Source organism: Vicugna pacos, chromosome 4, assembly GCF_048564905.1.
Source record: "Vicugna pacos chromosome 4, VicPac4, whole genome shotgun sequence".
NCBI lineage: Eukaryota > Metazoa > Chordata > Mammalia > Artiodactyla > Camelidae > Vicugna > Vicugna pacos.
Window position 1 is genome coordinate 78,562,663 of NC_132990.1, and position 11,054 is coordinate 78,573,716.

At 63.8% G+C, this 11,054-nt stretch overlaps 1 protein-coding gene across 1 annotated transcript; it reads left to right on the forward strand.

Annotated features, from left to right (window-relative positions):
- Positions 1–4,348: 4,348 nt before the first annotated feature.
- LOC140695931 (uncharacterized) lies at positions 4,349–8,780 on the forward strand. Its single transcript, XM_072959025.1, has 2 exons — positions 4,349–5,720; positions 7,902–8,780. Exons 1-2 carry the CDS (start codon positions 5,439–5,441, stop codon positions 8,586–8,588), a joined length of 969 nt encoding a protein of 322 aa, XP_072815126.1. The 5' UTR covers positions 4,349–5,438; the 3' UTR covers positions 8,589–8,780.
- Positions 8,781–11,054: the final 2,274 nt, after the last annotated feature.

Genomic DNA, 11,054 nt, shown 5'->3' on the forward strand with positions numbered 1-11,054 from the left:
AGTGAGCACCCCGCCAGCAGGGGCAACCAAGCAGAGATCAGGGGACCAGCTCTCAGAGGTGTCACGGCAGACTCAAGGAGGCCACAGAATGATCTGGGAACCCTCGGCCTCGGCACTGACCTCTCGGCTGTGGAAGGCAGGCGGGACCACAGAGGACGGGCCGCTGCCTGCCCGCCTCCCGCCCCAGGCCTCCGTCCACTCTAGGGAAACCTGACCCTTGGTTGCTTGAAAGATGAGAGGAACTTGGGTTTGATGTTTTGAAGAAGTGGCTTTTTATCAGAAAGCCCTCTGGGAGTCTGGGCGCAACCAGTGAAATTATATCTGTTGTTTCAAGGAGGGGAGAAAACTTGGGCTGATGGTTATTGAGATTTATGGCTTCCCCTGAGCCTAATTGCCTCGGAATCTCTTTAACAGTTGGGTTAAGTGGTGCTGAGACGGACAACAAAGCCTGCGGTGGCAGCTCCCTCCCCCTCCCCCTCCACTCTCTCCCCTCCTCTCCCTCCCCCTCTCCCCTCCCCTCCCCCCTCACAGGCTCTCCTCCCTCCCTCTCCCTTCCTCAGGCTTTCCCCTCCCTCTCCCCTCTCTCCTCTCTCTCTCCCCCTCCCCGTCTCTCCTCCCCCCACCTCTCTTTTCTTCTCTCCTCCCCCCTTCCCTCCCTCTTTCCCTCCTCCCCCTCCCCCTACACTGGGAGCATACTGGATGGACCACCAGGCAGGTGGCCGGGGTATCACCACTCATCTTCAGGCCTCTGAACCATTTTCCCTCTTACTGCTGGTGGCCGGGGCCCCAGAGGGGAAGGGGGCCGGGGGAGGTGGCAATCCCGGCCGACAACCAGGCGGCCCTGCAGTGTCCGAGCGCCTCGAAGCCCCAGGGGCCAGGCGACGGTGTCTGTGCTGTGGGGCGGGCTGCCCAGCGCCACGCTGCACTCTGCACGTGCTGTGCCCTGCAGAGGCGGAGGTGGGACCCCAGAGCACAGCTGGGGCCAAATAAGGAAGAGCTTTCTAACCGCAGCCCAGGCAGGAGTGAGCTGCCTGTTTCTGGAGGTGTGTAAGGGAAGCTGCATAGCCACCAGCCGGGAGTCTTCTGCGTCAAGGTGAAGCTGATTCAGCCTCTGACCTGGGGCTGGACCCCCTCCTCCCGCGAGAGCTGCCTCGCCCCTGCCCCCCACCCCAATTCGGGGGCAGGCTGAAGGGTCAGTGCGCATTTCCGAGCCTCTCTTTTCGTGGCTGTCTCCTCCGGGCTGGGATTCACAGCAGTTCTAGAGCACTGAGGGGACGGGGCACTGGGGACCAAGTTTGTGGGGCCCCCTCAGGGGCGGTGAGGCAGGGACACCCTCCTCCCTGAGGTTGGCTTGAGCCCAGGGCTGCAGCTTCAGAGGCAAAGGTAGGCAGGGCTGGGGGGCCGGCCGATCCCTGGACGGCAGAGCCTCCATAGTGCCGGGTCCTGCTGGGGCCAGAGGTGGCCCACATCAAGGGGACTCCTGCCGGGAGGGTGGAGTCTCGGGACCCGTGCATGGGGAGCTGAGGTTGGGGGAACCTCAGGGGGCATCAGACCCCTTTCCGGCCCCTCCAGCACGTGGAGGAGCTGGCCATGTCCTCCTGCACAGGGTGGGCCGGGTCTGCTCCCGTGTCCAGAGCACAGTGTGCGCGCTACCCAGCCTGCGTGCCCCTCCCCACGCCCGGGGTGCAGGTGGGGCCTGGGTGGGGAGTCCGGCTCCTCACACCCTCTAATAGGATTAGGACCCCTCCCAGGCCTCCTCCCAGTGGAGGAACATCCCTGCCCACCGCTGCTGGGCTGGGCCATCGTGATACAGGAAAATGGGGTGCAAGAGGATGGCCGTGTTCCAGTTCTCTGACGGGTCCTGGGGACGCACCCCGCCAAGTGAGGGTCCTTGGCTTTGCAAAGGAAAGAATTCAAGAATGAGCCAGAGTTGAGTAAAAGTAGATTTATTCAGAGAGATACATGCTCCATAGACTGAGCGTGGGTCGTCTCAGAGGCCTGAGAGGCCACAGGGAGGGGGTGGGGGGCGGGGTGGTTAAAGTGAAGGCGGATATATACTCCAGGAAAGGCCAGACAGAGGGACCAGGAGGCAGGTGTGGCTAGTTTTTATAGGCTAATAAGTGGGACGGTTATTCCAACTACTTTGGGGAAAGGGTGGGGATTCCCAGGAATGGGCCCCACCCTCCCTTTGACCTTCATGGTCAGCCCCAGCACTGTCATGGTGCCTGTGGGGGTGTCATTCACCACGCTAGGACATTACAATGTGTGTAATGAAACTCAAGGTCCACTGGAGGTCGGGTCTCCCACCACCTTGGGCCTCCAGGTCTATTGTGAATGGACTTCTCTGCCTTCTTGCTTGGTGCCAATAGCCATGTCAGTCCTTCAGTGGCTGTGTCCTGCCCCCGCCCTCCTGCCTCAGTGGGCCTGGCTTGGCCTAATGATGAGCTGGTGGAGACGAGTGAGGCACTGTCAGCATGCTTGGCCTGTCTGCCCTCTCATGCTCTGGGGTCTGCCACTCCAGGAGCATCCCCGGGGCTGCTGGTTCAGGGAGCCCATTGGATCACAGCCTGCAGCCTGAGGCCAACCCAGCCAAGCCAGCCCAGCCCACCAGAGCCACCTCGACCCACAGATGCACAGGCAAGGACACCACTGTTGGTTGTAGTAACGATGTCAATTCTGGGTGCTTTGTTATGCAGCAAGAACTGACTAATACATGGAGGTACTATTATTATCTTCCAATGGCACCAGTGAAGAAGCTGAGGCTCAGAGAGGTTGGGTCATGCACCCAAGGCTGCCCAGCTGGCCAGAGGTAGACAGAGAGCTGAGCCCAACCACAGTGTAAAGTGCCACGTGACCTTTCAGTCCTGGTGAGAAGTGTCAGGCAAATGTGGGGCTTGGCAGCTCTCAGGTGCTGGGTTCAGGCCTCAGGTCTTGGGGGACAGCAGGGCTGGGGGGCTGCATTCATCTCTCTTGTTCCATCTCTGGATTTGAAGATTTTGTGGCCTGACACCAAGATCCCACACATTTATCTGCCAGACACCTTTCAGATGGACCCCAGAGCTTCGGCCCGGGTCAGGACCACCCCCTCTGTCCTGCAACACTGGTGGCCTCCAGCTCATACCTTGGCCACATCTGGCCTCTGGTCCAGCCTCCACCCACCAGCTGGAGGGACAAGCCTAAATCATCAATCTGATCCTACCATACCCTGTGGCTCCCCAGTACCCTGAGGACTGAGTCCCGACTGCTTATCACGTTATCATGGCCCGCGAGGCCCTGGTGACCTGCCACGTGCATACCAGACTGCTCCCACACTCACCTCACCACATATTCACAACACCCTCGCACACTCACGTTCACACTCACATTCACACACTCTCACCCTCATTGTAGTCATATCCACACATTCACACATGCACACACTCACACATGCACACACACACACACACACACACACACACACACACACTCAGTTTCCAGCTTCAGCTCCAGCCTCCTGGCCTCTGTACCTGGCCTTCCTCTGCCAGGAATGCCTCTTTCTGCCCACCCCCACCAGTCTGGCTACATGGCCTCCTCCAGGAAGCCTTCCCTCCCTGCATTTGGCCACCCGCAGTGCTTCCCAGTCCCAGCACGCCCCGTGCATTTCTGTCACTGGTGACACACACACAGCAGGTGCTCACTCGATGTTTCCTGGGTCATCATTTACCCCAGAGGGTTGCTGAGAGGGTGGCCAGGTCCCTCTCAACCCCAGGAGCAAGGCGTGGTCTCTCTGGGGGGACCTTCCCTGGCCCAGCCTTCGCGGGAGCCTCTGGGCTTCCTGGCCCCAGGAGTCAGCTGCAGCCAGGCCCCAGGACAGTGGCCGTGTGGGGTCTGCCCTCAAGGTCTCTGGTCCTCATCAGCTCCCTGTGGCCCCCCCACCACAATGCACCCACCTCCTCCTCCCAAGGAACAGACAGGATAGAAGAGCCCCTCCTCTCAAGATCCAGAACCAAGCAAGTGGATGGAGCCTGAGGCCCGGACCACACTGCACCGTGGTCCGTCATTGGCCAAATAATCTGATGGTCAGCTTGGCCGCCGAGAGCCTCGTTTCAGTGACGAGGGTACGGCGGCAATTCCCACGGAGGTCCAAGCTACGTGTGTCTGTCGTGGAAGTATGACCGTCCCAGGGCTGGTTACACTGTCAGCACGGGGATCTGAACTCCTCCTCCCCAGGGACGCTGTCCAGGCCTGGCCCTCCCAGCACTGAAGGGTCTGATGAGGGAAGGGAGGCACCCCGGCCCCCACCTGCATCAAGGTGCCGTGGCCCTTGGGGCAGGTGGGGCTGGCGGGCAGAGCGCCATCTTCAGGCAGAGGGCACTGGGGAGGGCAAGGACAGCCCGCGGGAAGGGCGGTCTGTGTTTCCTTGAAGCCTGAGTCACTAGTCTGGGAATCCTGGCCTGACCTTGGACTCCGGGGTCGAGTCTCCTTGTTTGCAGTGCTCACCTTCCCAGCTGGAGAACCTGTGGGGACCCTGGGAGCCACTTCTGCAAGGATACCATCCGGCCAGAGGAGGCGGTGGAGAACTCTGGACAGGATGGTGGCCAGGCCTGGTGCAGGGTAGCTAAGCCCCACCCCTCCAGGGACTCAGGGACGTCGGGTGTTGTGCGGACACTGCAAATGCAAGCCTTTCCCGAATGCTGAGCAACTTTGTCTCCCACACCCTGGGGTTCACGGCGAGGGGTGGGAGACACGGCTTTGCACTAAACATGTTTGCACCCGGCCCAGGACCCGGCGGCCTCACCATGAGCAATGGCCCCGAGGAGGGCTAGGCTCCGGGGTGAGAGAGGGTGTCAGGGAGAGGCTGTAGGCCGAGCCAGGAGACGGGGCAGAGCTGCATCCTCAAGATGCGCCGAGAGCCCCCAGCGTGCTGCGTGGGCTGGGTGTTCCGCTGGGGTGCTCCGGCGGCGCTGGGGCTGTCGCTCCCTCCCAGGTGTTTACTGAGCACCTGCTCCATGCCCAGCCCTGTGCTGGGTGCCGGGGAGATGCGTGAATAGGCAGTGAGAGTGGCCAGGCCAGTGACAGGGCCAGCGACAGGTCCAGCTTTGCCTACTGGAAAGCACAGTTCTGATGTCGGCCAGGAGACCGGATTGCAGAGGCTGGACCACAGGCAGGAGAACAGAACCCCAGGAGAGAGAGACCTGGACTCGGCGCAGGGGTGGAGGGGCAGGGAGAGCCCACACGAGAAGCCGTGTGCATCTCCCTGAGAAGCCCTGGGCTGAAGCCGCACCTGAGGCTTCTGTCCTCGTGGCTGCGGGATCCACGGACCAGCGACCCGGCAGCTCCACTTCCAGGCACGCGCATCCTGCTGCCGGGGGGTGGGGACCACCGCAGCCCTGCCCGTGCTGGCCCCAAGCTGGAGAGGACGCAGGCGCTCTTGCGTGGCAGCACGGGAGTAAATCCACATGTGGCTGCAGGACGGACCAGCTACACCTGCACGCGTGGCAAGTCTCCCCTGGGAGCTGGTGACAGCCGCCGGACACCAACTCACAGATGAGCCCCTTGTCAGAAGGTCAAGCAGGCAAGAGAGAGCCGAGGGCTTAGGAGTCAAGACTGGTGCCGGCGGTGGCCTGGGCCCGGGGAGCGGCGACGGGAGGGGCCCTTTCTGTGGTGAAGTCCGGTCCTCCCTGGGCGGGGGTCGTGCAGAGCAGCACTGTGTGAGAAGTCCCATCCTGTGTGCACTTTCGGTAAGCTGGCTACACTTAGACTAAAGACATCAAGGAATTATGTTTAAAAAGGAACGTGATGCCCCCGGGTGGGTCCCAGGTACCAGAAGGCCCAGCGCCCCTGCCGGGTTTTGGAAGGCTGAAGGTTTCCTGTCCGGTCATGAAGCCCCTGGTCTGTCACCCTGGAGACTGGGGTCAGGGTCTCGCCAGGCTGGCCAGGGCCTCCCCCGTCCCCAGGCTGGGTCCAGAAGCCTCTGCACGGGCTCAGGTGAAGGGGGGACAGGGCTGTGGGGGAGATGACGTCCTCCGTGGGAGCAGCCAGCCGGGGGGAGGGGCCCCCGGTGCGTGGGGTGGCATCTCGTGAGGGTCGCTGCGCAGCCTCCCCGACTCCTCCGGCACGGGTGCCACGCCGCTGCGGGAGGAAAGGACGTTCTGAGGTTGTTTGCGTCCTAGTTGCCTTGGCAAACATCAGGAAAAAGAAACAATTCGACCCGCAGCCCTGGCTCTGGGCGGGAAGGCACAGCCCGCAGGTGGGGCCGGGCGTCCGCACCCGCCTGTGCGCGCGTGCGAGCACGTGTGTGCGGCCACGCGCTGCTCACACAATGCGCACAATTGCCTCTGAAGTAATAGATGTCTTCTGTAGAAAGAGGACCCTTTTTTGAATTTCAATGGGCTGTCTCAACAATGTCCGTTTAATTAGTGTGTTTCGAAGGGGAAATGAAGGAAAATTATAATTCACTGAGCACAGGGTTTGGACGTGCTCCGCTCTCGCGGTGGGTTCCGGAGGAGACGCCCCAGGGCCGCAGAGCCTGGGCCCGGACCCCTCCAGGCCAGGGGAGGGAGGGGAAGGCCTGGGTGGCCGGGGCTGTGGACACCGAGGGCCCGGGCGGGTGGGGTGCCGTGTCCCTGCTGGGGCCGGGCCAAGCGCCGGACTCGGGGACACGGAAGGGGGGGCGGGCCGAGGGTCCCTCCCCTCATGGACTGACGTCCAGGGGTCCCTGGGCGGGCGACGTGGTTTTGCTGAAAGAAAGCGAGTGCCCACGGGAGGCCTGGGTTGGATTCTGAGTTTGCCAGGGCTCGCCCTATCCCCTACTTGCAAAAACTGTACAAAGGTGGAGACTGTGACCTGAATGACACCACGCCCAGGAAAGCGTCTACAGCGGCCGGTGAGCGTGGGGAACGTGGCTGCGGAACTTCCTCAAGGGCCCGGGGCAGCCGTCCGTCTGCTACGAGGGTCTGGGCCTGGTTGAGTTTCTCTCTGAGTGTGAACAACCTTCTAGAGGTCCCGGGCTCAGCAGTGCAGGGGGCTGGGGGCCTGGCCCTCCTCAGGGGTCCCCAGGGGCCTCTGATTACTCTGCGCTGGACAGAGGCCGGGACCCCGCGGACTGCCCCGCCCCGCCCAAGGCCCCTGCTTCCCCCTGGGGCCCACGCCCTGAGAGCCTCCCCTGGCAAGTGAGGGAGGCCTGGTGCTCGGCCCTGGCCCGCAGCCTGCCTCCGGAGGGAACCCCCTGCCCCCGGCCCCGCACCGTGCTTGGGCCTGGGCTGGGGGAGGGGAGTCTTGGGATCCTCCCACCCGCCCACCCCCTCGGCCCCTCAGGCCTGCGTGTGCTAGAACTCTGCAGACGGCTCTTGCCCACCCGCCCAGGGGCTCAGCCTGTGTCAGAGCGGGAGGCTTGGGCGGGCGCCAGGCAGCCTGCGCTTCCAGGGCCCACAGAAGCCCCTCAGCCAGCGACCCCACTACCCAACCAGGCAGCAGCTGCCCTTTTGAATGCCCAGCAGCCAGGCGAGGGCCAGGCCCCCGTCCGCTGGTTCAGCAGAAACGCTGCTGCCCCACAGGAGGTGAGGGAGGTGGAGGCACTGGCCGCACTGGTCCCACTGGGAACGACCGGCCCCAGATGTGACTCCAAAGCCCCTTGCCTGCTCCGAGGGGGCACCCGGGCCACTCGAGACTCCGGGCCACTCCCCCCACTCCGGCTCCCTCTGCTTGTGCCCTCGGCGCACCGCCGGGTCCTGCCCACTCCCCGCCTCCGCCCTGCCCCACCGAGCCCACAACCCACGGGGGCCTTGGGCCGCCGGCCTCCCTGCTCCCTGCTGTCGGCACCTGGGAGGCTCCGGTCCGCTGCCGCCATGTGAACGGTGCTGCTGTGATCGTGGCACGAGCCTTGTTGTTCCCTCCCCATCATGCTGTTTCCCTCTTGCAAGGGCTCGGGCACTTTCCCGGACACGATCTCTTACGCACCAGGGGCTGGCGGGGTGCCTCCCAGGAGGAGCTGGAGGGTGCCCCAGCCGCCGAGCCGCAGCCTCCTGCCGTGGACGAGCCGGCTGCTGCCTTTGTGTCCAGCGCGTGACCTCACTGCAGCAAGAACCAGCATCCCCGTCTCAAAGACGCAGAAACTGAGGCTGAGAGGTCGAGCAACCACGTGGAGGTGTTTGGAGGGGGCCGAGTGTGACCCAGGTCCGTCCGACTGGAGGTCAGCACGCCCTGCCGGGACCCCTTCGGCACATACGCTGTTCCTGCGTCCTCCACCCAGGTGTCCACTCCACTTCCCTTGTTTGTCTGTCCTGGAAGGCGTGCCCGCACCTCCCTGTTCCTACCTGCTACCTCGTCCCCCAGGAAGCGCAGTCGCCGCCCCTCCCCCAGGCCCATCTTACAGACCCCTCATGGGGTCCACAGGCCCTCGAGGTGCCAAGTCCGGACTGGGTCACCTCGTGTCCGCACGGGAGGGGGCCTGGAGGCAGGCCATGTCTGGAAGGCCGTCCCTCTCCCTCCTGCGCTGCTGCCCCCGCAGGCCTCAGCTCGAGCTAGATGGACAGCTGGGCGGATGGATGGGTGGACAGGTGCTGGCAGACGTGCAGCAGGTCCTGTTACAGAAGCCTTGGACAGTCTGAAGATGCCCTGAAAGGGAGACATGCAAGGCAGCGTCAGAGGGAGAGGGAGACCGGCTTCCCACACCTGGGCTGTGTCAGCAGGTGGAAGGCCGCTCCACGATGGAACCTCACCTCTGGGACAGACCTGGCAAACCGAGGCATCCGCTGCCAGGCCCCCTCCTGTACCCATGGCAGACATGACTAATCGAGCAGGGCTCCTCTCCCGCTGAGCCTGGCTCCCAGCCCTCCCTGTTCAGCCAAAACCAACTGATTGCAGTTGGCACCGAAGACTGGTCTGGCCAACCCAGCTGTACGTTATTATTAAAATTCAGTAACTGAAATCCAAATCTGCCGGCGTCCTGGCCTGTGGGTGCCACAGAGCACCTGGAGGAGGGCAGCTCAGACCCGTTCTCTGCTGCCCCTCCCACCACCCGGCCAGCATCCCTTGCAGGGCACTCGGAGCTGGCTGGCCCCAAGGAGCTCCATGCTCTGCCCCAAAGGCTCCAGGCCCTGAGTCGAGGTCCAGGGGGGTTGGCCCAGTCGCTGCCCTCAGTCATCCTGGGTTCCAAGGCCCCGTCTCCAGTTTGCCAGTGGGTCCTGGTTGGGGAAGGGGGCCTAGAAACCTGCAGTTTTCACAAACAGGTGCAGGGCTCTGGGACCCCTGACAGCACAGCCTGGACGGTCCGGTCCTTGTGGCTGGCGGGGCACTGCTCCCCCGTGGGACGGCTCTTCCTTCAGCTCTTCCCTGAGCTTGGGTGTCCCCCCGCAGCGGTCACAGCGGTAGGGGCCTGCCCTCCAGCACCTCTCAGATGGCGTCCCTGGGGAGGGAACCTCCCATTTTGCTCCCTCTGCTGCTCGGTGGGGCCCGGCGGTCCTTGCCAGACCCTCCCTCCTGCTGCTCCCCTAGCTCCAGTCCTGCCCCACCTCGCCGCAGCCCCCCGCACCTATCCTGCTTGGGCCCCCGTGTCCATCACCCGGCCCCAAACAGCTCTGTGAAGGAGGGGCATGCTGAGCGCTCCGCCAGGGTGCAGACTCCCTGCTGGGTCTCCCTGTGACCCCGGGTTCATGGAAACCTTCCGGGCGCCCTTGGGGTTTGAGTGACTGGCTCTAGGCCTCCCATTGGGGCTGAATCCCTGCTCTGTCCCCTGGAGCTGTGCGACTTCGGAAGTTACTCAGCCTCTCTGGGCCTGTGAAATGGGGTTATGCACCTGCCCCCGGGGTGTGGGGGAGAATCCCATGGGAGGAACGGAAAACAGGCCCTTTATGGTTATCCTGGGCCCTGTGGGGACAGTGCCCTCTGAGGAGCACGGGTTTAAGATGCGATGAGGCAGCGTGTGCCTGGCGCGGAGGTGCCGCTATTAATGGTGGTACCATCGCCCTGACGGACGGCCCGTACTCTCCACGACAGAGGGACCCGAGCCAGCGGGCTGCGGGGTCAGGACACACGCAGACCTACGCACAGACGCCCTCTGTGCTCGGAGCCGCCGCCCAGGCCGGGCCCACCCGCCAGCCGCTGCGGCTGCCTGCACGCCGCCTCCGCCCGCCGGGCTCCAGGCCACACACAGCCCGTGCTTCCCCCCTGAAAGTCAACAGACCCATTTTAGCAAACGTGGAAGCCACAGAAAAGCAGAAAGGTGTAAACACCGTCCCCGGAGGCCCCCCCTCCCGACCTGGCCTCCAGGAGTCAGCTACCTTCTGGGTCATTCCCGCCCGGCTTCTCTTCCATGGGGCGCCGCGTCCAGGGCCTCGGTGCTCACACACACACCTACGGCCCGGGCCCCATTTGGATGCTCATTTCTCAGATGGGGAAACTGAGGCGCCAGGAGGTGAGTCGTGGACCCCAAGTGTGAACCCGGGTCCCCCGGGCCCCCAGCCAGCTCCCAGCCACAATGGGACTGAACAAACGTGTGTGAGCAGTGAGTGTGCACAGCGAGGAGAGGAGGTGCTGGCGGGCGAGACCCTGCTGGGCGTGCACGGCCAGAGCATCTCCTATGCCCGGGAGGCCGCGGCTGGAGCTCGCACCACTGGCCATCCCACGTCCTCCCACTGGAGGCCAGGTGGGCTTGGCTGCCGAGGGGCCTTGTCTGTCCCCATACCTCTTTCCAACACAGTGTCTGCATCCGGCCAGCGCAGAGGCAGCGCTTGGCTCGGAGGAGCTCCCACATAAATCACCCCACGCACTGCAGCTCACAGCACACCAACCATCCTCGCCCAGCTCGCCTCACCCCTCCTTTCCCGCCTGCCCTCCACCCCTGCCCCCGCCTCTCCCCTGGGCCTGCCTTCCCAGCTCGATTAGCTGGCCCACGGACGGGGCTGTCTTCCAGGTGAACATTCCTTAGAAAAATGACTTCATTATCACCTTGGGCAGCTTGGAGTTGGGGGAGGGATGTGTGCGGCTGAGGGGGGGCAGGCGGGGTGGACGCCACCTCTGTGGCTCTGCTGCCAGGAGCTGGGCCCTGGGTGGCAGGAAGGCCTGGAGCCCCGGAA